Source organism: Cucurbita moschata, unplaced genomic scaffold (genome assembly GCF_002738365.1).
Source record: "Cucurbita moschata cultivar Rifu unplaced genomic scaffold, Cmos_1.0 Cmo_Scf00012, whole genome shotgun sequence".
In the NCBI taxonomy this organism is placed as follows: domain Eukaryota; kingdom Viridiplantae; phylum Streptophyta; class Magnoliopsida; order Cucurbitales; family Cucurbitaceae; genus Cucurbita; species Cucurbita moschata.
The window spans coordinates 1,255,206-1,276,747 of NW_019268528.1; the positions used below are offsets into that span (position 1 = coordinate 1,255,206).

Sequence of the window (21,542 nt, forward strand, 5' to 3'; positions counted from 1 at the left end):
TTAATAAGTCACTACTACGCAAAATCGAGAAAACACATGCTACGTACACTAAAACTCCAATAATATGGTTAAATAATAATAACAAATCAAATATTAACCGTCTTATACTAAACTCACAAGCATGGTTCAAAACTAAAATGCAAATTAGCTATTTACTTCGTCGTCGGTCTCTTCTCGTCTTAGTGATTTTTGCTCTTTTTTAACCTTTTAGTTTCGTTTTTCACCCTATTCTCACACCCTCGTATACAAATTATATTTGATTTCTTCATTAAAATTGTAGAATTCTTCAAGACCACCCTTAATGGCCCTCATTTATTTAGTAGTTATAAAAGCCCACCGCTAACAGATATTGTTCGTTTTTGCTCGTTACGTATCGTTGTCAACCTCGCAATTTTAAAACGCATCGACTAGAGAGAAATTTCCGCACCCTTAGAGTGTTTCGTTCTCCTCTCCAACTAAAATAGAAATTTCGTTTCTAATATTAATGTTCAAATTAAAAATAAAGTAATACTCAAAAGTAAATTACAAAAAGGAAGCTTCAAAGTAGATTTAAATTTCAACCATTGATTTAATTCAATTATGTAAATACTTAATTTTTTATTCATAATTCAATTTAAAATTAATTTTAAGCCAAGAGATAAAAGAAAAAAAAAATGTGAACATAACCAAAATAATTATAGAAAACCAAATCTATAAAGCTAGAAATAAATGAAAACAAAATCTTTTTTTCGTCTGTTTAATTTAAATAAAAATTCTGAAAAAAAAAAAAAAAAGAAAAACATTTTCCACATTTAATAGATGATAAAATGGCCCTCCTATTTACAAAAAGCATTTATTTAATAATAGAGGTATCATACAAAATGAGAGTAAATTATAATCAGACTTAAAAACCATACGAATTTGTAGCAAATGGAAACGACATCGACAAAAGAGGTTATGTTTTGTTTCATTATAGTCTTTCTTTTAAAGCGACACGAAATTTGAATTTTGAGAAGACGAAGATATCGTGTTTGAATATGGTTTGTTGTATTTCGACTTTATGAAACATAGAACAAGATTAAGTTACGTGAGAATGAAATTGAAATTTCTGAAACCCAACTCCCGAGATGAAAGTTGTGTCTTGAACGTGGAATTTTTGACTACTGAAAGATGAATTTAGAAGAATTAAAATTATAAATTTAGTTTCTAAACTAATAAAATCTAAAAAAAAAAAAAAATTAATTAATTTATAATATCAAGGATAATTGTGTAATTTTACTTATTTATTTTAATATAAAAGTAATTAAAGCTAATCTTTATAAAAAATTTCCAATATTGTTAGTCAAGTCTTTGTTCCCTCTCTTATCTAATAATTATGAGGATGATGGATAGCTTTTGGAAATTAATAATTTGGAATTTGGAATGTGTTTACATACCAAAACATACATTACTTTATTATTATTATTTTTAGATGGGTAATGATTGATTAAATAACGTTAATTCGAACGACAGTATAGTTTATCTATATCATCATTCTCCCACTAGTAATATGTTCGTTCATGATACAACTCAAATGAAGCATATGTATGGTTCAATTTCTCTCCATCTATTTTTGCTCAAATCTTAATTTGTGCTTTTCAAGGATGAAAATAGGGATGATCGTCCAAAAAAATCAATAACCCTAACAACTTTAACATCCCTAGATTTCACATCGTACCCAAGGCATTCGTTAACGAACAATGAAGGTCGGGATCACATGAACGTCCAATGAGGAGAAGAATGGACGGTGATAGTTTACGAAACTCTCTAGTTGTCAGGTTACAAAGGAAAATATCTCCACCACCGATGGTAACACAGACTAAGCTGAGAGAATGACCGTTGATTTCAAACTATTGGGAATACTCATGGTATGAAAAATCTAGATCGATAACGGACATAGATGAATCGAGGGAAAAGTTGAGGATGGAGAACATACTTCCTCTTCCAGCGTTCGTTCGTTACCACACGCTTGAGAAAAATGCATTTGTATCGAATAGAATTTGAGAAATATTTATTGTATATTACGTTAGTAAGTTATATACTAAATTTCGAAAAAAAAAATGTAATAATGACAAAATAAATCAAACAAGTCAGTCTTGTGAAATTTGAATTTTGCAGACATGTTCGAATCTTGAATCACGTCTGAGATAAATGTTTTAAAAAACATGAATGAGGAAATATGTTGAAGACAATTTTAAAGAAAACGTCGTTATATATGTTAAAAGAGAACAATAATAACGAGTTTGATAGCATATAACTAGATAGGGAAAATTGACAATTAGTCACATCCTTTTCAGTCTTTTCCGTCCTTCTCAATGTACACGGATTGGTAACGCAACTCAACTCAACTGAACATTTTCACAACCCAACCCTCTATTTTTTGGTTTTGAGTTGGGTTGTTAACTTTTTTTTAATTTTTCGAACTTGTAGGGATGACCTTTTATTAGAAGCAATTTAATTTGTTGAGTCTTAATATGGTATGAAATCACCCATCCTTTGTTGTCCTCCATTAGAAGTTCATTCGAGCTCACAACGTTCAAAAGTTTTTCATTCATTTCCCTTGTATAATAAAATGCAAACAATGGATCCATTCAAAATCCCGAAACTTTTACCCTTCTTCCACCCCTCCTCTTTGATATTGAACCTCTCGACAATGAAATTACGCCAAAAGCCTCTTTCCCCATGTCGAAAAACCGTAAAGCTTCACCATTTGTATCACTATTTGTATTGCGATACGACCACGAGTAATATATTCCTTCATGATACAATTTAGACGAAGGTATCCAAACTAGAAGCATAAAAGCCCATGATCAGGGGTTCAATTTTTCTCCATCTATCTTTGCTCAAATCATAAATTTCAGCTCTTCTGTGAATAAAAAATCCAAACCTTTCAAAAATATGCACAACTCTAAAATCCCTAGAATTTGCATCGTACCCAAATCCAAGAGCGTCCCTGCACAAATCATAATTATATGGCTCACAAGGAGGTTTAGTGAGGGGAAGAATCGATGGCGGGAGTTTACGACACTCTCCAGTTGCCAGATTACAGAGGAAAACATTCATAGACACATACTAAGCCGTGAGAATGACCATGAATTTCAAAATACCGAGAATGCTCATGGTATGAGACATTTACATCGAGAACGAATACTGATGAATCGAGGAAAAAGTCGAAGATAGAGAACATATTATTTAAAGTTGGTTTTTCGCATAAAAAATACTATAATCCATAACTCATACTATTATTTCTTCCCATCACAGACACCAAACTCTTTGTCACAAAGGTAGTTTGACATCTGCTTCGAATGCCTTGGCCTTTCAATGAAATGGCCGTAATCCATTTGTAGTAGCAACGATGGTAAGGGTAAGCGTGTGGCTATGTTCACCATTCATGAGCTGCACTTCTTGAAAAGGGACAAGTTGCAATGGAAGGATCAAGTTACATGCTCATACCCACCCTTTAACCATTTCAGTATTTTTAAAAAGCTTTGAAAATTCGAAAAACCTACGATTTATTAGTCATCCTCAATACTGTGGGACTCGGACCAACTACTGCTGCCCTTCGTAAGCGTGGTGATAAAAAAAGCAGTTGGAGCTGCACTAGGACAAAAGCAAGTTATAAAATGCAACATTAAGGCCCATACAAAAGACCGCCAACTGTCCGAAGTTATTTTATGCCTTATGAAAATGGTGTGGAGTTAATTGATTGTGCCATTTTTGTTAGCAACAATTGCACTCCTTCTTTTTCATGGGCCCCTTCTGTTGCATTTTATAACTGGCTTTTGTCCTCTGTGAATGTTTGCTTAATCCACCACACCTAAATGGTGTGAAAGTTATCTTATTTATAATAAAATAAATTACAAGGATATGGAAATAGTAATAAATGGAAATAACAATAAATGGAAAGATACTATAGTAATAAGGCAAATGTTAGATATTTGCCTTATAATAAAATATCAAATATAATATATATGATAAACTATAATTTATTACTAAATATCCTTAACACCCCACCGCAAGCTAAGCGTCGGATTTAAACGAACGTGAAGCTTGAATCTGAAAAATTCAAAGAGGTTGAGAAACACTTTTCGCGAAGATGTTAACAACCTGGTTCAGAGGAGGCGTAGAGAAACACTTTCTTGGCCATCGAAAACTGCAGAGAGATCGCCGCTCAGCGGCGATGCTGCCTTGGCTTCGGTGAGAATATGTCTAACCCATGAAGAGGGATTGTCGCTTAGCGATGATGCTGACTTGGCTCTGGTGAGAATATGTCTAACCCCAAGAAGTAGCAGGGGAAACCTAGAGCAAGGGACAAAGACAATGTTGAAGCTGGAAGAGTCGCCACATTGGGGCGAAGGAGCCAATTTTGGCGAGAAGGGCAGCTGGAAGAGTCGCCACATTGGGGCGAAGGAGCCAATTTTGGCGAGAAGGGCAGCGGCAACTTGGTTGGCAAAGATGCCAGTGCGGCGCCCAGATTCCAAAGGTAAATCTCTGCAGAAGGTCAATGGGCTTATTGAGATTCTGTATATTTTCGAAGAGGAATGCTGATGAAGATCCTAAGATTAGGGTTTTTGTGAAGGATGAAGAAAAATTGGGAAGAAAATGAAAGAGGCTATGTTTGGAAAAGGTGAGGTTGTATGTACAGAGTATGGCGAAGGATGATTTGGAGGTCAAAAAGGTGGAGCCGAAGAATAATCAATCGACTCTGCATGTGACAGCCATGACGACTGCCCCTGCGGCATCAAAGACAACAGTGGTGGTGGAGAAGAACAGTAGAAGATTTCAAAAGCCATTGAAAAGAAAGGATCTAGGTTGCTAAACCAAAATGGCTCTGATACCATGAAAATGTTTGCTTAAGTCACCACATTTAAATGGTGTGAAAGTTATCTTATTTATAATAAAATAAATTACAAGGATATGGAAATAGTAATAAATGGAAATAACAATAAATGGAAAGATACTATAGTAATAAGGCAAATGTTAGATATTTGCCTTATAATAAAATATCAAATATAATATATATGATAAACTATAATTTATTACTAAATATCCTTAACATCCTCCAACTGCTTTTTCTATGTCATCACGGTTATGAAGGGCAGCAGTAGTTAGTCCGAGTCCCGCAGCATTAAGAATGACTAATAAATCATAGGTTTTTCGGATTTTCAAAGCTTTTCGAAAATACTGAAATGGGTCAAAGGGTGGGTATGAGCATATACTGTGATCCCTCCATTCATGTCTCCAAAAATTTTTGTTATCTTCACTCTATGTTTGTCCTATATAGATTTAGCTGCTGTATTTTTTGTTTGATCTGAGAAAAAAAAAAAAAAATAATATTCTTAGGCCTGGCTCATAAATAGTAAACATAGAGGTAACCTTACCTTTACCATCGGTACTACTACAAATGGACGGTTGGCATTCTATACCATTTGAAGTACTCATATTTATACTTCGGTTTAGGTTTAGGTCTGACTTGCTCCGTTTGTAATTTAGTTTTTAAAAAAGAAAAAGCTAAATAAATGAGAAAATTGGTATGTTATTAATGACTCCTTTAATACGTCACTCCCTCTTTCTCCCTATATTTATCATCATTCATAACATCTTCATTTTTCTTCAAATACAAAATTACTTCCACCTATCTACCACATTGTTTTTTGAAAATTTGTTAATATATCACATAAATTTATCCCACAACATTTATATTCACTAAAACTGACCGACTAAATTAAAAGACAACAACAATGTACGACCCGAAATCCAATCCGCGCTTCCTCCCTCCCACAACGACACGTGTCGCTCATGCCTAGGTTCTTTAGTATGTGTTTGATGGTATATTAATTATATATATAACCTATGTTCTTTAGTATGTGTTTGATGTTGTATTAATTAGATATATAACCTAATTTCTTTAGTACGTGTCTAATAATCAAATATATAACCTAAGTTCTTTGGTATGTGTTTGATGCGGTATTAATCAAATGTATAATTTAACATCTTTAGTATGTGTTTGATGTTGTATTAATCAGATATATAACCTAAGTTCTTTAGTATGTATTTGATGTTATTTAAACGTTACTTTATAATCGAAGTTAAATATGTAAATGTAATATAAATTTAAGATCATTCTCAATGTAGTTGCTCGCTTTCTTCTCTCTCTCTTCTCGCCAAATCTCTAAAACCCTAGAAGCCAACATTCGTTTTCCAGTTCCGATTCGTCTTGTACGTTCTGGTGCTTTGGTATGTATCCCACTTGTCGATTGAGTTTTTGTTTTGCATTAATGTCTGTGATGGAAGTTAGGGTATAGTGGTCATTCTTTTGGGACTATAGTTTGTACTAAAGAGCCGTGGACTAAAAGTAATTTCTCAATTATAATGATAAAATCTTAGAATGAGTAAAATAAAAAAAAACAAAAAAAAAACTAAGCATTAAATTTCGTTGAGTAAAAAAAATGCTCTCATATAAAATACGGACAACAACCCAAAATATTATTTAAAGTTGGTTTTTCTCATAAAAATTACTATAATCCATAACTCATACTATTATTTCCTCCCATCACAGACGCCAAAGTCTTTGTCACAAAGGTAGCTTGACATCTTCTTCGAATGCTTTGGCCTTTCAATGGAACCACGCTCATCAGTTGAGTTTTAATATTGTACAAAACCACTTGTCCTTCGTTATCCTCCATTAAAACTTCATCCGAGCTCACAAACAACAACGGTTTATGAATTCCTGAAATCGGGCCAATTGTCAAGAGGTTTGACCATGAAATAACACCACATTCATCCTTTTTCATTTCCCAAAGATCGAATTTTTTTTCATCATTCACTTCACACGGATAATCAAAGACAACAATGGATCCATTTAAAACCCCTAAAATCTTGTAATTCTCCCTGTTGAAACTCTCTGGCAAGGAAATTTTGCCAAAAAGCTCCTCACTCATGTCAAATGACAGTATATTTTCACCTTCTCTCCCATCTCGCTCCCACCAATAATATGTTCCCTTATGATACAAATCAAATCGAGGCATCAAACTTGAATATCCACAAATTGGGAGTTCAATTTCTCTCCATCTATCTTTGCTCAAATCGTAAATTTCTGCTTTAAAATAAAGAAAATGGATAGCATCGTTAAAAAAATACACAACCCTAACAACTTTGAAATCCCTAGATTTCGCATCGTACCCAAATCCAATGGAGTTCGTTAATGAACGAAGAGTGTTAGGATTAGAGGAAGGTCTAGTGGTAAGAAGAATGGACGGCGGTAGTTTACGAAACTCTCTAGTTGCCGGATTACATAGGAAAATATCCACGCCACAACTGGCGAAACAGATTAAGCCGTGAGAATGACCGTTGATTTCATAATACTTGGAATACTCCTCGTATGGAAAATCTAGATCGATCACGGACATAGATGAATTGAAGGGAAAGTTGAGAATAGAGAGCATAATTTCCTCTTCTCCAGCATTGTTCGTCACTACACGCTTGAGCAAAATGCATTTGTGTTCAAGAGAATTTGATAAATGTTTTGATACGAATTGAGGGTCGTTGATTAGGGTGTACCAAGACTTCTGAACGGATTTAAATCGGAGGAGAGTCTCCGGTGGAAGATGCCACAGAATCTCCATCGCCATTTCGAGATTATTTCCGACAATCTCCGCCGCCATTAGAAAAAAGGTCTTGAGGAGAGAGAAAAAAAAGATGCAAATTAGGGTTTGAAATGAAATCTGATATTAAGGTCATCGTCCTAACCAATCTGATATCCAAGGCTGTGGTCGTGGTTAATTAGGTAAGGAAAATTAGGTAAGGAATCTGATATCAAGGACGCTTGTGGTTAATTAGGTATAGAAGGGTGGGAAAGTATTGGGTGCAGCCAAGAGTAGCGTAGACAAACATATCATTTATATTATTATTTTTTTCATTTAGAATTAAAAAAATATAATACTTATTAAAATTTCCAAAATTAAACAAAGAAAACAAAATTCTAATTTTGAAAGATACAAAATTAGAAGTTTAGGGACTAAATTTGTAATTTTACTTAAAAATGAACTCGTTTAACATTAAAGAGAGAAAAGCAAGACACTAACAACACTTTAAACTTGATAAGCGCCAACAATGTTGGATTTTGTAAACTTAGAAGTCCTTCTAGAATCCTTGCAAAACGTTCACAGAGAAAGCTAACTTAACTTAGAAGTCCTTCTAGAATCCTTGCAAAACGTTCATCATAAAATTGGTTTAGTCTCGAGACTCTCTTGCTTTTCAAGACTTTACAATAATTTTTAAAAGCATTTAAACCCTTTTTTATGGGCGAAATTGATTAATTAGATGATAACCAAAAATCTTGATGTAGGGAGGTAACCGTCCATTTAAAAAGAGAAAAGTTGCATGTGTTGATGGATTTCTAGCAACGCGAAGGGAGTCGATGGATTTCTAGCTAAGTCATCGTTCTTGTCTGATTGATCGACTTCAAAATTCTCATTTTTCGTATTGAAGTCGGTTGGTTAATTTCAAAAGCTGCATTGATGTTCAAATATGCTCTGCACCCTATTGTTATGATCTATTTAAGTTGTATTAATCATTGGGTCACGGTTATTTTCAAGGTTATAATTTTTTAAATTCTTTTTTCGAATAGAATAACTCCAACATGTTAATTTAATTCATAACCTCTCTGACCACAGCATAAAATAGAGAAAAATAACACACTAACAACACTTTATTTTATTAGAACATGAAGAAAGAGAAAGGACAGACACCTTGAAAGTAAAAAGCACACAATAATGACATATTTAAGCACAAAGACAATAAAAAAAAAAAGACAGATAGACCATTTATTTGGGAGCGGATGACTTCTGAACCAGTTACTCACTAGCAACAAAAGGGGGCCATGAAAAAGTAAGAGGGCAATTGGTGCTAACAAATTTAGCACAATCAATTAACTTCACACCATCTTCATCAAGGCATAAAACAACTTCCGATAGTTGGCGGTCTCTTGTCCTGGTGTTAGTGTTGCATTTTAGAACTGGCTTTTGTCCTATTGCAGCTCCAATTGCTTTTTCTATGTCATCACGGTTACGAAGGGCAGCAGTAGTTGGTCCAAGTCCCGCAGCATTGAGGATGGCTAATAAATCGTAGGTTTTTCGGATTTTCAGAGTTTTCTGAAAATACTGAAATGGGTTAAAGGGTGGGTCTGAACACTCACCGTGAATCATCCATTCATGATTCCAAAATGATTTGTTATCTTTAAACAATAGGGTTGGCCAATATAGATTTAGCTGCTCTCTAATTGATTTGATCTGAGTAAAGAAAAAATATATATATAAAAAGCATCAAATACTCATCTATACCTAGACGGTAATAATAATATTATTATTATTATTAAAAAACAAACTTACGTATTCGTCGGCCAACTGAGACCCGTTGCAAATAAGTGAAGTGGAGTAATTTTGGGGCCAGAGCCCATGAATGGTGAACATAGCTTTAGGCTTACCTATACAATGCTCACTATTACAAATGGACTGCGGCCATTGCTGTACCATTTGAAAGTATTCATATTGATACTTAGGTTTAGGTTTAGGTTTAGGTCGCTCGACCTCTTGGAATTTAGCTTGTACAGATGAAAAAGCTAAATAAAAGAGGAAAAAGGTAACTACGAAATTTCCCATGAGGTTGAAGGAAATGGAGAAGGAGAAGGAGAAGGGGAGGGAGTTGAGAGGTAAAGGGTTGAGAAGTAGACAATGGGTATTTAAGGAGGAGGACTGAACCGCCCCCTTAGCTTAATTAATGCCCCTCCAGTTTTAGTATATTATTAATATCTCATTTAGATGTTAATTAATGATGAATTTTTTTTAAATGTGATACTATTGCTTTCCGGTTCGCCTTTCATAATGAGAGCAACAACAATGGATCCATTTGCTAAATCGACCAAGCAACACCGCAAGAGTGATCATCGCCTTAAATACATCCATCCCAACCGAACACATACCACGTGTTCGTCGTCGTCACCGTCCGTAAAGAGGTTTGGAAATCGGCGAGAAAGAAAGGATCCGTCCGATCCGGGTCGGCCTCGAATCGGATACCCGCAAACCATTAAATCCGACGGTCCATATCTCTTTGCTCCATTAAATCCGACGTCTGAATGCGATACGTGTCGCGCATGCAATTGATGGCTTTTAGGCCCAATAAACCGACGGCCCAACATGTTCCCCTCGCAGCCCAACCCACGACCCGCTCACCCGAGGTTATTATTATTATTATTTACTATTATTGTTATTATTATTTTATTATTTATTTATTTATTATTATTATTTACTATTATTAGTATTATTCCTATTACTATTATTGTTATTACTATTTTATTATTATTTTATTATTATTATTATTTTTTTATATATATATTATTATTATTATTACTATTAATATTAATATTATTATTATTATTATTATTATATATTTATTTATTATTATTATTACTATTATTATTATTATTTTTATATTATTTTTATTATTACTATTAATATTATTATTATTATTATTATATATTTATTTATTATTTATAATGATAATAATAATAATAATAATAATAATAATAATAATAATTATTATTATTATTATTATTATTATTATTATTAATATTATACATATTACTATTATTGTTATTTCTATTTTTGTTATTATTATTAATATTGTACGTATTACTATTATTGTTATTACTATTTTTGTTATTATTATTATTATTATTATCATTATTATTATTATTATTCTTATTACTATTTTTGTTATTATTATTTTATTATTATTTTTTAATTATTATTATTAATATTGTACGTATTACTATTACTATTATTATTATTATTATTATTATTATTATTATTATTATTATTATTATTATTATTATTATTTTATTATTATTATTAATATTATACGTATTACTACTATTGTTATTACTGTTTTTGTTATTATTATTATTATTATTATTATTATTATCATTATTTTATTATTATTATTAAATTATACGTATTACTATTATTGTTATTACTATTTTTGTTATTATTATTATTATTATTATTATTATTATTATTTTATTATTATTATTAAATTATACGTATTACTATTATTGTTATTACTATTTTTGTTATTATTATTATTATTATTTATTATTTGTAATAATAATAATTATTATTATTATTACTATTATTATTATTAATATTATACATATTACTATTATTGTTATTTCTATTATTATTATTATTATTATTTTATTATTATTATTAATATTATACGTATTACTATTATTGTTATTACTATTTTTGTTATTATTATTATTATTATATTATTCTTATTATTCTTATATTATTATTATTATTATTATTATTATTATTATTATTTATTTGTAATAATAATAATAATTATTATTATTACTATTATTATTATTATTATTATTATACATATTACTATTATTGTTATTTCTATTTTTATTATTATTATTATTATTATTATTATTATTATTATTATTATTATTATTATTATTATTATTATTATTATTATTATTATTATTATTATTATTATTATTATTATTATTGTTACTATTATTATTTTATTATTATTATTAATATTATACGTATTACTATTATTGTTGTTATTATTATTATTATTATTCTTATTATTATTATTATTTATTTTATTATTATTATTATTATTTATTTTATTTTTATTATTAGTATTATTATTATTATTATTATTTATTTATTTATTTATTATTATTATTTTCTATTCTTAGCATTATTCGTATTATTATTATTATTATTATTATTATTATTATTATTATTTTATTATTATCATTATTATTATTAGGCTCGTTGAAAGAATTTTAGCTCTAGATCCAAGGTTCGTGAGAGGGCGATCTACGACTTTGCTGAAGAAAACAACCAGAAACTATACCAACAAGAACGACAAAATCAGACAACCACGGGTGAGGGAAATAACAGACGGAAAAGAGAGAGAGACAAGGTTTTGGAGTAGGAGAAGAACACATGTGGTGAATTTGTCTTAGCATCAAAAGCTCAATTCGATGTCCCAATTCAATAGAACATAGAACTATGACGCGAATTTGTCCTTTATCCAAACTCCAATTTGGTTATCCAAAGCCCATGAGCTTGAATTTTAGGCCCAAAAACTTAATGCTTTTGGACTTATGAACCGAGAGTTCCAATTTTGTTATCAAACCACCAACACAACTTTGATATCAGATTCCTTACCTAATTAACCACTACGATAGTCTTGATATCAGATTCCTTACCTAATTAACCACTACGACAGCCTTGATATCAGATTCCTTACCTAATTAACCACTACGACAGCCTTGATATCAGATTCCTTACCTAATTAACCACTACGACCGCCTTAATATCACATTTCATTCCAAACCCTAATTTGCATCTGTTTTTTCTCTCTCTCCTCAAGACCTCTTTTCTAATGGCGGCCGAGATTGTCGGAAATAATCTCGAAATGGCGATGGAGATTCTGTCGCATCTTCCACCGGAGACTCTCCTCCGATTTAAATCCGTCCAGAAGTCCTGGTACGCCCTAATCAACGACCCTCAATTCGTATCAAAAAATTTATCAAATTCTCTTGAACACAAATGCATTTTGCTCAAGCGTGTAGTGATGAACAATGCTGGAGAAGAGGAAATTATGCTCTCTATCCTCAACTTTCCCTTCAATTCATCTATGTCTGTTATCGATCTAGATATTCCATACGATGAGTATTCCCGGTTTTATAAAATCCACGGTCATTCTCACGGCTTAATCTGTTTCGCCAGGTGTGGTGTGGATATTTTCCTATGTAATCCGGCAACTAGAGAGTTTCGTAAACTACCGCCGTCCATTCTTCTTACCACTAGACCTTCCAATAATCCTGACACTCATCGTTCAACAACGAACTCCATTGGATTTGGGTACGATGCGAAATCTAGGGATTTCAAAGTTCTTAGGGTTGTGTATTTTTTTAACGATGCTAGGCATTTTCTTTATTATAAAGCAGAAATTTACCATTTGAGCAAAGATAGATGGAGAGAAATTGAATTCCCAAGTTATGGATATTCAAGTTATACGCCTGAATTTGATTTGTATCATGAGGGAGTATATTATTGGTGGGAGCGAAATGGTAAAAATATACTGTCATTTGACATGAGCGAGGAGATTTTTGGCAAAATTTCCTTGCCAAAGAGTTTCAATACCAAGAATTTGAATAGGGAGAATTGCAAGATTTTAGGGGTTTTAAATGGATCCATTGTTGTCTTTGATCATGAGTGTGAAGTGAATGATGAAAATACGTTCTATATTTGGGAGATGAAAAAGGATGAATGCGGTGTTATTTCGTGGTCAAACCTCTTGACAATTGGCCCGATTTTAGGAATTCGTAAACCGTTGTTGTTTGTGAGCTCGGATGAAGTTTTAATGGAGGATAACGAAGCGCAAATGGTTTTGTACAATATTAAAACTCAACTGATGAACGTGATTCCATTGAAAGGCCAAGCCATTCTAATAAGATGTCAACAAGCTACCTTTGTGACAAAGAGTTTGATATCTGTGATGGGAGGAAATAATAGTATGAGTTATGTACGATGATGCATGCCTCGTAAACTCTTTACACTTGTGTACAAGGCGTGCATTGGAAGGTTGTTGTTGGTGTCTACTAGTCTTTTCATTGCTCTCCTGTTTTAAAAAGAGATATTATATACCCATTTACTTGCCTTTCTTTTTATGTTTCCATTCGGCTGTTATTATGATGAGAATTAAGTTGGTTATTTTCTTTTTTTTTAAATTATTCTCTGCATTTATTTTGAAATCAAGAATTAAATTTATAATTTATTTTCTTATAATTATTAAATTTATAATTTTATTTTATTATTAATTAATGAGAGGGATTTTAACGGAGATTTAAAATTAATATGAACTTTGAAACAAAAATTTAGTGTTTTTTTTTTCAAAACATTTATTTATTAAATATTTTTCAATAATTAATAATATAGATCAACTATTTATCAAAAATATTTATGAAATTTATAAAAAATGGAAAATAATTATAAGATAAAAATATAAAATTTATCAGTATTTTCATATTAAACATGGAAAATGACGTGACAAATGAAAAGGTTACACAAGTGTGGATGTGAATTAACGGTTCCTAAAACCCGCACATAATTTCGTTCCTAAAACTTGGCACATAATTTACATACTATTGTTAAAAAAGTCCTCTAAAATAATAAAAATAAATATAATTAAAAAAATTTAAAATCTAATACAGCTGCTTCTTCCTCCTTTTGTAGACACCAAACTCTTCACCAAAAAAAGTAGCTTGAAGCTTGTGGGAAAGACCTTCAATAGGCATAATATTATACGAAATCACGTCCTTCATTATCCTCCATTAAAACTTCATCTGAACTCAAAAACAACAATGGCTTATCAATTCTAAAAACAGGACCAATTGTCAAGAGCTTTGACCACAATACAACATCCGTTTCAGCCTCCTTCCTCATCTCCCAAACATCAAATATTTTTTCAATCATTTCCGCTGGATAATGGAAGACAACAATGGATCCATTCAAAATCCCGAAACTCCTACGCTTCTCCCACCCCTCCTCTTTGATATTGAAACTCTCCGGCAACAAAATTCTGCTAAAAACCTCTTTGCCCATATCGAAAGACTGTAAAGCTTCACCATTTGTCATATCATTTGTTTCTCGATGCGAATACCAGTAATATGTTCCTTCGTGATACAATTCAGACCAAGGCATCCAAGTTATAGAGGCATAAGAGTCATTATCTAGGGCTTCAATTTCTCTCCATCTATCTTTACTCAAATCATAAATTTCCATTCTCATATAAAGAAAAAATCCAAACATTTCCAAAACATGCACAACCCTGACCACTTTAAAATCCCTAGAATTTGCATCGTACCCAAATCCAAGAGTGTCCCTGCACAAATCATAACTATATGGCTCACGGGGAGGTTCATTGAGGGGAAGAATCGATGGCGGGAGTTTACGACACTCTCCAGTTGCCAGATTATAGAGGAAAACATTCATATGACACAAACTAAGTCGTGAGAATGACCATGAATTTCAAAATACCGAGAATGCTCATGGTATGGGACATTCACATCGAGAACGGACACTGATGAATCGAGGGAAAAGTCGAGGATAGAGAACATAATTTCCTTTTCTCCAAGACTTGTTCATGACAACACGCTTAAGAAAAATGTGTTTGTGTTAGAAGAGAATTTGAGAAATGCTTTGATACAAATTGAGGTTCATTCATAAGAGCGTACCGAGATTTGTGAACGGACTTCAATCCGAACAGAGTTTCGGGTGCAGAATCTCCCTAGTGGAATGTATTGGGATTAAATAACTTCTAAAAAATTTATTTTAAATAATATAATTAATCATTTATAGATTATAATCATATAATCATTTAATAATTTATTGGGACTAATTTTACTCTATCATTCATTAATATAGAAAATTCAAATTAATAATAATTAATATCATAGCAACTTAGTATAAGATATCATTTATGTCATAATACATATGACATGTAAAGAGTTTACGAGGCATGCATCATCGTACATAACTCATACTATTATTTCCTCCCATCACAGATATCAAACTCTTTGTCACAAAGGTAGCTTGTTGACATCTTCTTAGAATGGCTTGGCCTTTCAATGGAATCACGTTCATCAGTTGAGTTTTAATATTGTACAAAACCACTTGCGCTTCGTTATCCTCCATTAAAACTTCATCCGAGCTCACAAACAACAACGGTTTACAAATTCCTAAAATCGGGCCAATTGTCAAGAGGTTTGACCATGAAATAACACTGCATTCATCCTTTTTCATCTCCCAAATATAGAAGGTATTTTCATCATTCACTTCACACTCATGATCAAAGACAACAATGGATCCATTTAAAACCCCTAAAATCTTGCAATTCTCCCTATTCAAATTCTGGGTATTGAAACTCTCTGGCAAGGAAATTTTGCCAAAAATCTCCTCGCTCATGTCAAATGACAGTATATTTTTACCATTTCGCTCCCACCAATAATATACTCCCTCATGATACAAATCAAATTCAGGCGTATAACTTGAATATCCATAACTTGGGAATTCAATTTCTCTCCATCTATCTTTGCTCAAATGGTAAATTTCTGCTTTATAATAAAGAAAATGCCTAGCATCGTTAAAAAAATACACAACCCTAACAACTTTGAAATCCCTAGATTTCGCATCGTACCCAAATCCAATGGAGTTCCATGCTGAACGATGAGTGTCAGGATTATAGGAAGGTCTAGTGGTAAGAAGAATGGACGGCGGTAGTTTAAGAAACTCTCTAGTTGCCGGATTACATAGGAAAATATCCACACCACAACTGGCGAAACAGATTAAGCCGTGAGAATGACCGTTGATTTTATAAAACCGGGAATACTCATCGTATGGAATATCTAGATCGATAACAGACATAGATGAATTGAAGGGAAAGTTGAGGATAGAGAGCATAATTTCCTCTTCTCCAGCAATGTTTGTCACTACACGCTTGAGCAAAATGCATTTGTGTTCAAGAGAATTTGATAAATTTTTTGATACGAATTGAGGGTCGTTGATTAGGGCGTACCAGGACTTCTGGACAGATTTAAATCGGAGGAGAGTCTCCGGTGGAAGATGCGACAGAATCTCCATCGCCATTTCGAGATTATTTCCGACAATCTCGGCCGCCATTAGAAAAGAGGTCTTGAGGAGAGAGAGAAAAAACAGATAGATTATTTCCGACAATCTCGGCCGCCATTAGAAAAGAGGTCTTGAGGAGAGAGAGAAAAAACAGATGCAAATTAGGGTTTGGAATGAAATGTGATATTAAGGCGGTCGTAGTGGTTAATTAGGTAAGGAATCTGATATCAAGGCTGTCGTAGTGGTTAATTAGGTAAGGAATCTGATATCAAGGATTAGGTAAGGAATCTGATATCAAGGCTGTCGTAGTGGTTAATTAGGTAAGGAATCTGATATCAAGGTTGTCGTAGTGGTTAATTAGGTAAGGAATCTGATATCAAGGCTGTCGTAGTGGTTAATTAGGTAAGGAATCTGATATCAAGGCTGTCGTAGTGGTTAATTAGGTAAGGAATCTGATATCAAGGCTATCGTAGTGGTTAATTAGGTAAGGAATCTAACATAAAAGTTGTGTTCGTGGTTTGATAACAAAATTGGAACTCTCGGTTCATAAGTCCAAAAGCATGTATGATCTATTAGCTATTCTAAATATGACCGTACTCGATCACTACTACCAATTTGTTAGGGGGAATACATAGAAACCGCATAAAAAAAACGAGGTATGAAATGTAAGGTTAATACCCATAGTAGAGACTAGAAGTATGAAAGTTTTAGTGTTAATTTAATTAGCCTCAATTGCCTTCTTGTTTTTGCATCCTTTTGTTGCTCCTTTTGTTTCTCCTGGCTAGTTCATGAGGCATATGTTGCCAAGTTGATAGTAGCATTTGTCTTTGTATTTTAGAAGTTATTATATGTTTTATGGCCCAATTCACTAGACATAGCCTATACCTCGATAGGTCATTATGAGATTTATGTGAAAATGACTCATATATTTTTTTAATTCATATATATATTAAAGATGATAAAAACTTGAGCTTTGCATTCGAGAAGTTGTTTGGCCATAACCCATGAATAGTAAACGTGTTTTGAGGCGGTTGACCTTTACAAGTAACATCAATCCCGCTACAAAAAGTTGTTGGCTATTGTTGGACCATTTGAAAGTATTCGAACTCATAGCTTGCCGTAGGGGTGTACATTCAACCCAGAAATCCGACAACCCGGACCAACCCAACCCGAACTATAAGGGTTGGGTTGGGTTGGACTAGAATTTTGGGTAGGGTTGGGTTCATTTTTCTGAACCCGAACTGAATCGGTTCGGTTCCAGGTTCATGGGCAAAACGCTCGGGTTGACCCGAGCCAAATAAAATATATATAAGTATTAGAAATTTTCTTTTATATTAATGGATTTGCCAGAGTGGTAATGAGGTTAGTCCATGAGTATTTACGTCCGAGATCGACTCCAGCTTTAACCAATTCTAAAAAATGTCGGTTTGATTTATGTTTGTTTGAATTTTTAATATATCTTATTTAAGATTATATCCGAATTAATTATAGATTGTGGATAAATAAAACTTAAAAAAAAAAAAATAATTTGACAACCCCTCTAATAGAGGGTTGGGTTGCCAATCCAACCAACCCGAACTTTCGGTTTGATTTATGTTTGTTTGAATTTAACCCGAACTTTCATATATCTTATTTAAGATTATATCCGAATTAATTATAGATTGTGGATAAATAAAACTTTAAAAAAAAATAATAATTTGACAACACCTCTAATAGAAGGTTGGGTTGCCAATCCAACCAACCCGAACTTTTGGGTTGGGTCAAAAAAATCCCCCAACCCGACCCAACCCGGACCATGTACACCCATAGCTTGCCGTTAGCATCAAGTTGAACAACAACATAATCATAGACATCTTTTTTTTGTGTGTGAATATCAAAAGGAGGAAAAGAGATTTGTGTTCGAGAATACTTTGTTGCTATTTATACTATCAAATATACATTTTTTATTAATAATTTTGGCACCGTAATTTGTACCAAAAATTTTCCCACCAAAACTCTAAAAATGGTTTAAATTGTGCACACAAAATATCTAAACCCTATCAAATTTCTCCCCTTTAAATCAATATATTAAAAAATAATAATAATAAATAAATCTTTAATCTAGAACCATCGAAGCTCATAGGCTTCCGATCAAAACTCATGGGCTTTTGATGCCTTGGAATTCCAATCAAAAGCCCATGGGCCTTTTGATGTCTGGACCAATTCTTTTACTGAATTGGGCTTTCAGGCCTAGACCATAAGTCTGTCTTAAGGCCTGGTGGATTATTATTGGATTGGGCCGTGGAGGATTATTATTGTATTGGGCTGTCGACCGATTCGTGGGCTCGTGGATTATTATGAAGCCCATCTATTAAAAAGTTCCGATAATTCATTTATGGTATTTTATATAAAATTAATATAATTATTTAGAAATTGTAATTTAAAAAAAAAAAAAAAGAGAATAAAATATATTTTTTTTAATTTAATTTATATGAAAAATAAATTGGAATTCTATTAGAAACTAATTATTTTATGTATTTAGAATTTTTTTTTTTTTTTACAAAATAAAGTTAAATCTTCACTTCCATATTTATACTTAAATCGTTAAATTTTAAATTTCAAAATTGGAAGATTTAATTCTATTTAAAATTTTAGTTTTATTTAAATTTTAATGGGAAGATTTAGTTTTATTTCCCTTTTATCATCAATTCCTCCCCACATATAATCAAGCACAACTATCGATCCATTTAAAATTTCCATGCTCCACATCTTCTCCGGCCCCTCCTCCTCCTCATCCATATTCAAACTCTCTCGGAAGGGAATTTCGCCAAAAATCTCATTGCTCATGTTAAATCGTAAATTTCTGCTTTTCAAACCGGATATCCACGACGGAGTCCAACAATATCCACAACTCTAACCACTTTAAAATCCCTGGAATTTACATCGTATGGAATTTGCATCGTACCCAAATCTGACGCTTGCATTATCAACTCGTAACAAATAGGACGGGGAGAGGCATCAGTGATGGTATAAACGGGAAAAATGGACGGTGGGAGTTTACGAAACTCTCTAGTTGCTGGGTTACAAAGGAAAACATTCGAAACATTCATAACATCGGCGACGCAAACCATACAGTGAGAATGGCCATGAATTTCAAAATATTGAGAATATTGATAGTCTGATAAATCTATATCCAGAACGAACAGGTATGGATCAAGAGAAAAATTGAGAATGGAGAACGTACTTTTATCTTTATCATAGTCTATCTCCACAATCCGCTTGAGAAATATGTGATTGTATTGAGGAGAATTCAAAAAATGCTTTAATATGAATTTAGGATCGTTGATTAGAGCATACCAAGATTTGTGAACGGACTTGAAACGGAGCAGAGTCTCGGGCGGAAGCCAAGATAGAATCTCCATGGTCACTTGCAAGGATCATCCAGGGTTGAGTAGGAGAGTATTGGGTGCAACCAAGACTACCCAAACAAACCTAATATATATATATAATTTTTTTTAATTTAAAAACATAATAATTATTCATTTCCAAAATTCTCAATTTCCTTAATTATTTCTTATATAGGATCTATTTTCTTAAATATTCATTCTCAATAATATTAATGATATAAATCATTAATATTAAAATATATTCAAATTTTCATAAATATTCTTAAACTTACGAAACATAATTAAATTCAAAATATTTTCTAATTGATGTTATAAATTAGTTGTGTCATGAGAACTCCATGTATTTCGTTGTCGTGAAGCTTGATAGTTGTCTGAAATTTGATAGAGTAATTTTGCTTTCTAATCTTTTTCTAATATTCACTATCATGAGCCTTAGCCGAAAAACTACCCAGAACTCGAGGGACTATGTAGAATAAGCTTTAGTAGGTTTTTTTCTTAAAAAATTATTATTATAGTCTGTTATAAATATAAAGTAGTATCGGATGCTTTTATATATATTTTCAAATAGAACACTAAATCTATATCGTGATAGAGGACTATAAAATTTAATGTTTTGGGGTCGGGAGGGATAATGTTACATCTTCAAACCTACTTCTTCACGGGATCGGACCAACTACTGCTATGAATCAGTGAAGACATACAAAGGTCAGCGGGAGATGCAACGAAAAAAAATCAGATATAAAATGTAACATTTATACCTTAAAGACTACCGACTATGAGAAATTTTATGCTTAGATGAAATAGAAATGGTGTTAATTAAATTTATTTTACCATTTTTTTTTTTACAACGATTAATCAAAATCGCAAATTTACAACGCTCAAACAATGTCATAAGCTTATTAAAAACAAGAAATTTTCATTGTATCGTAATAAAGTTAGAAGTCAGTAAAATAATGTGGCAGAAAATAAATAATATGAAATTAAATAAAACAAAAAAAAAATAGCGTTGGAGTATTTTATGAAATAATTAGTAACTCCATTATTTGGATTAGGAAATGCTAATCATTGTGAAACCAATCCTTTCATAAAAATATTTTTACGGCTATATTCAGGTGTTAAGTATGTCGTGAGACAGTTTGGTATGCATCAGATATCTTCAAATTTTCATAAATATACTTTAAAAAAAAATATGAAAAATGTTTGTATGGACCAATGTGAATACATGCAACACTGAATATGAGTATGTATAAAAACCCGAGTAGGAATATAGCCTAAAATGTTTTTACGGACCATGTGAATACACTCCAATTCAATAGAACCCATATGAATTTAGATTGGTCCCGCATCAAAAGCCCATATGAACTTTGATTTTTTTTTTTTTTTTTTTTTTTTATTCATGTTTTAAAGGAATAAGACTATT

The 21,542-nt window shown here is 32.2% G+C and overlaps 5 protein-coding genes across 7 annotated transcripts; 1 reads left to right on the forward strand and 4 right to left on the reverse strand.

The window, feature by feature from the left end:
- Positions 1-6,536: 6,536 nt before the first annotated feature.
- Positions 6,537-7,686, reverse strand: LOC111450808 (F-box protein CPR30-like). Its single transcript, XM_023091103.1, has one exon. The coding sequence runs from the start codon at positions 7,680-7,682 to the stop codon at positions 6,537-6,539; it is 1,146 nt and encodes a 381-aa protein (XP_022946871.1). The 5' UTR covers positions 7,683-7,686.
- A 1,024-nt stretch (positions 7,687-8,710) lies between these two features.
- LOC111450236 (ribonuclease MC-like) lies at positions 8,711-9,733 on the reverse strand. 2 transcript variants are annotated; one of them, XM_023090257.1, is made up of 3 exons: positions 9,408-9,733; positions 9,215-9,308; positions 8,711-9,133 (listed from the first exon to the last, which is right to left on the reverse strand). In XM_023090257.1, the coding sequence occupies exons 1-3, from the start codon at positions 9,675-9,677 to the stop codon at positions 8,874-8,876; spliced, it is 624 nt and encodes a 207-aa protein (XP_022946025.1). In that variant the 5' UTR covers positions 9,678-9,733; the 3' UTR covers positions 8,711-8,873. The 2 variants fall into 2 exon arrangements, with proteins under 2 accessions (XP_022946025.1, XP_022946024.1); XM_023090256.1 differs by having other exon boundaries at positions 8,711-9,308.
- A 2,693-nt stretch (positions 9,734-12,426) lies between these two features.
- Positions 12,427-13,820, forward strand: LOC111450235 (F-box protein CPR30-like). Its single transcript, XM_023090255.1, has one exon. It carries the CDS (start codon positions 12,487-12,489, stop codon positions 13,639-13,641), a length of 1,155 nt encoding a protein of 384 aa, XP_022946023.1. The 5' UTR covers positions 12,427-12,486; the 3' UTR covers positions 13,642-13,820.
- A 371-nt stretch (positions 13,821-14,191) lies between these two features.
- LOC111450238 (F-box/kelch-repeat protein At3g06240-like) lies at positions 14,192-16,813 on the reverse strand. 2 transcript variants are annotated; one of them, XM_023090258.1, is made up of 2 exons: positions 16,684-16,813; positions 14,192-14,991 (listed from the first exon to the last, which is right to left on the reverse strand). In XM_023090258.1, the coding sequence occupies exons 1-2, from the start codon at positions 16,785-16,787 to the stop codon at positions 14,409-14,411; spliced, it is 687 nt and encodes a 228-aa protein (XP_022946026.1). In that variant the 5' UTR covers positions 16,788-16,813; the 3' UTR covers positions 14,192-14,408. The 2 variants fall into 2 exon arrangements, 1 of the variants encoding a protein (XP_022946026.1); XR_002711778.1 differs by lacking the exon at positions 14,192-14,991 and adding an exon at positions 15,000-15,396.
- Positions 16,814-19,585: 2,772 nt separating this feature from the next.
- On the reverse strand, positions 19,586-20,137 carry LOC111450809 (F-box protein At5g49610-like). The gene has a single exon (XM_023091104.1). It carries the CDS (start codon positions 20,135-20,137, stop codon positions 19,586-19,588), a length of 552 nt encoding a protein of 183 aa, XP_022946872.1.
- Between the last annotated feature and the right edge of the window lie 1,405 nt (positions 20,138-21,542).

Excerpts from the sequence above, each read along its gene's own strand:
- LOC111450808 (XM_023091103.1), bottom strand. The coding sequence starts at position 7,682 with ATGGCGGCGGAGATTGTCGGAAATAATCTCGAAATGGCGATGGAGATT.
- LOC111450236 (XM_023090256.1), bottom strand. The coding sequence starts at position 9,677 with ATGGGAAATTTCGTAGTTACCTTTTTCCTCTTTTATTTAGCTTTTTCA. Across the intron at positions 9,309-9,407 it reads CTCAGTTGGCCGACGAATAC|ATCAAATCAATTAGAGAGCA; the intron begins GTAAGTTTGTTT and ends TTCTTTACTCAG.
- LOC111450235 (XM_023090255.1), top strand. The coding sequence starts at position 12,487 with ATGGCGGCCGAGATTGTCGGAAATAATCTCGAAATGGCGATGGAGATT.
- LOC111450238 (XM_023090258.1), bottom strand. The coding sequence starts at position 16,787 with ATGGCGGCCGAGATTGTCGGAAATAATCTCGAAATGGCGATGGAGATT. Across the intron at positions 14,992-16,683 it reads AAATCTGTCCAGAAGTCCTG|GGACACTCTTGGATTTGGGT; the intron begins GTACGCCCTAAT and ends TGATTTGTGCAG.
- LOC111450809 (XM_023091104.1), bottom strand. The coding sequence starts at position 20,137 with ATGGAGATTCTATCTTGGCTTCCGCCCGAGACTCTGCTCCGTTTCAAG.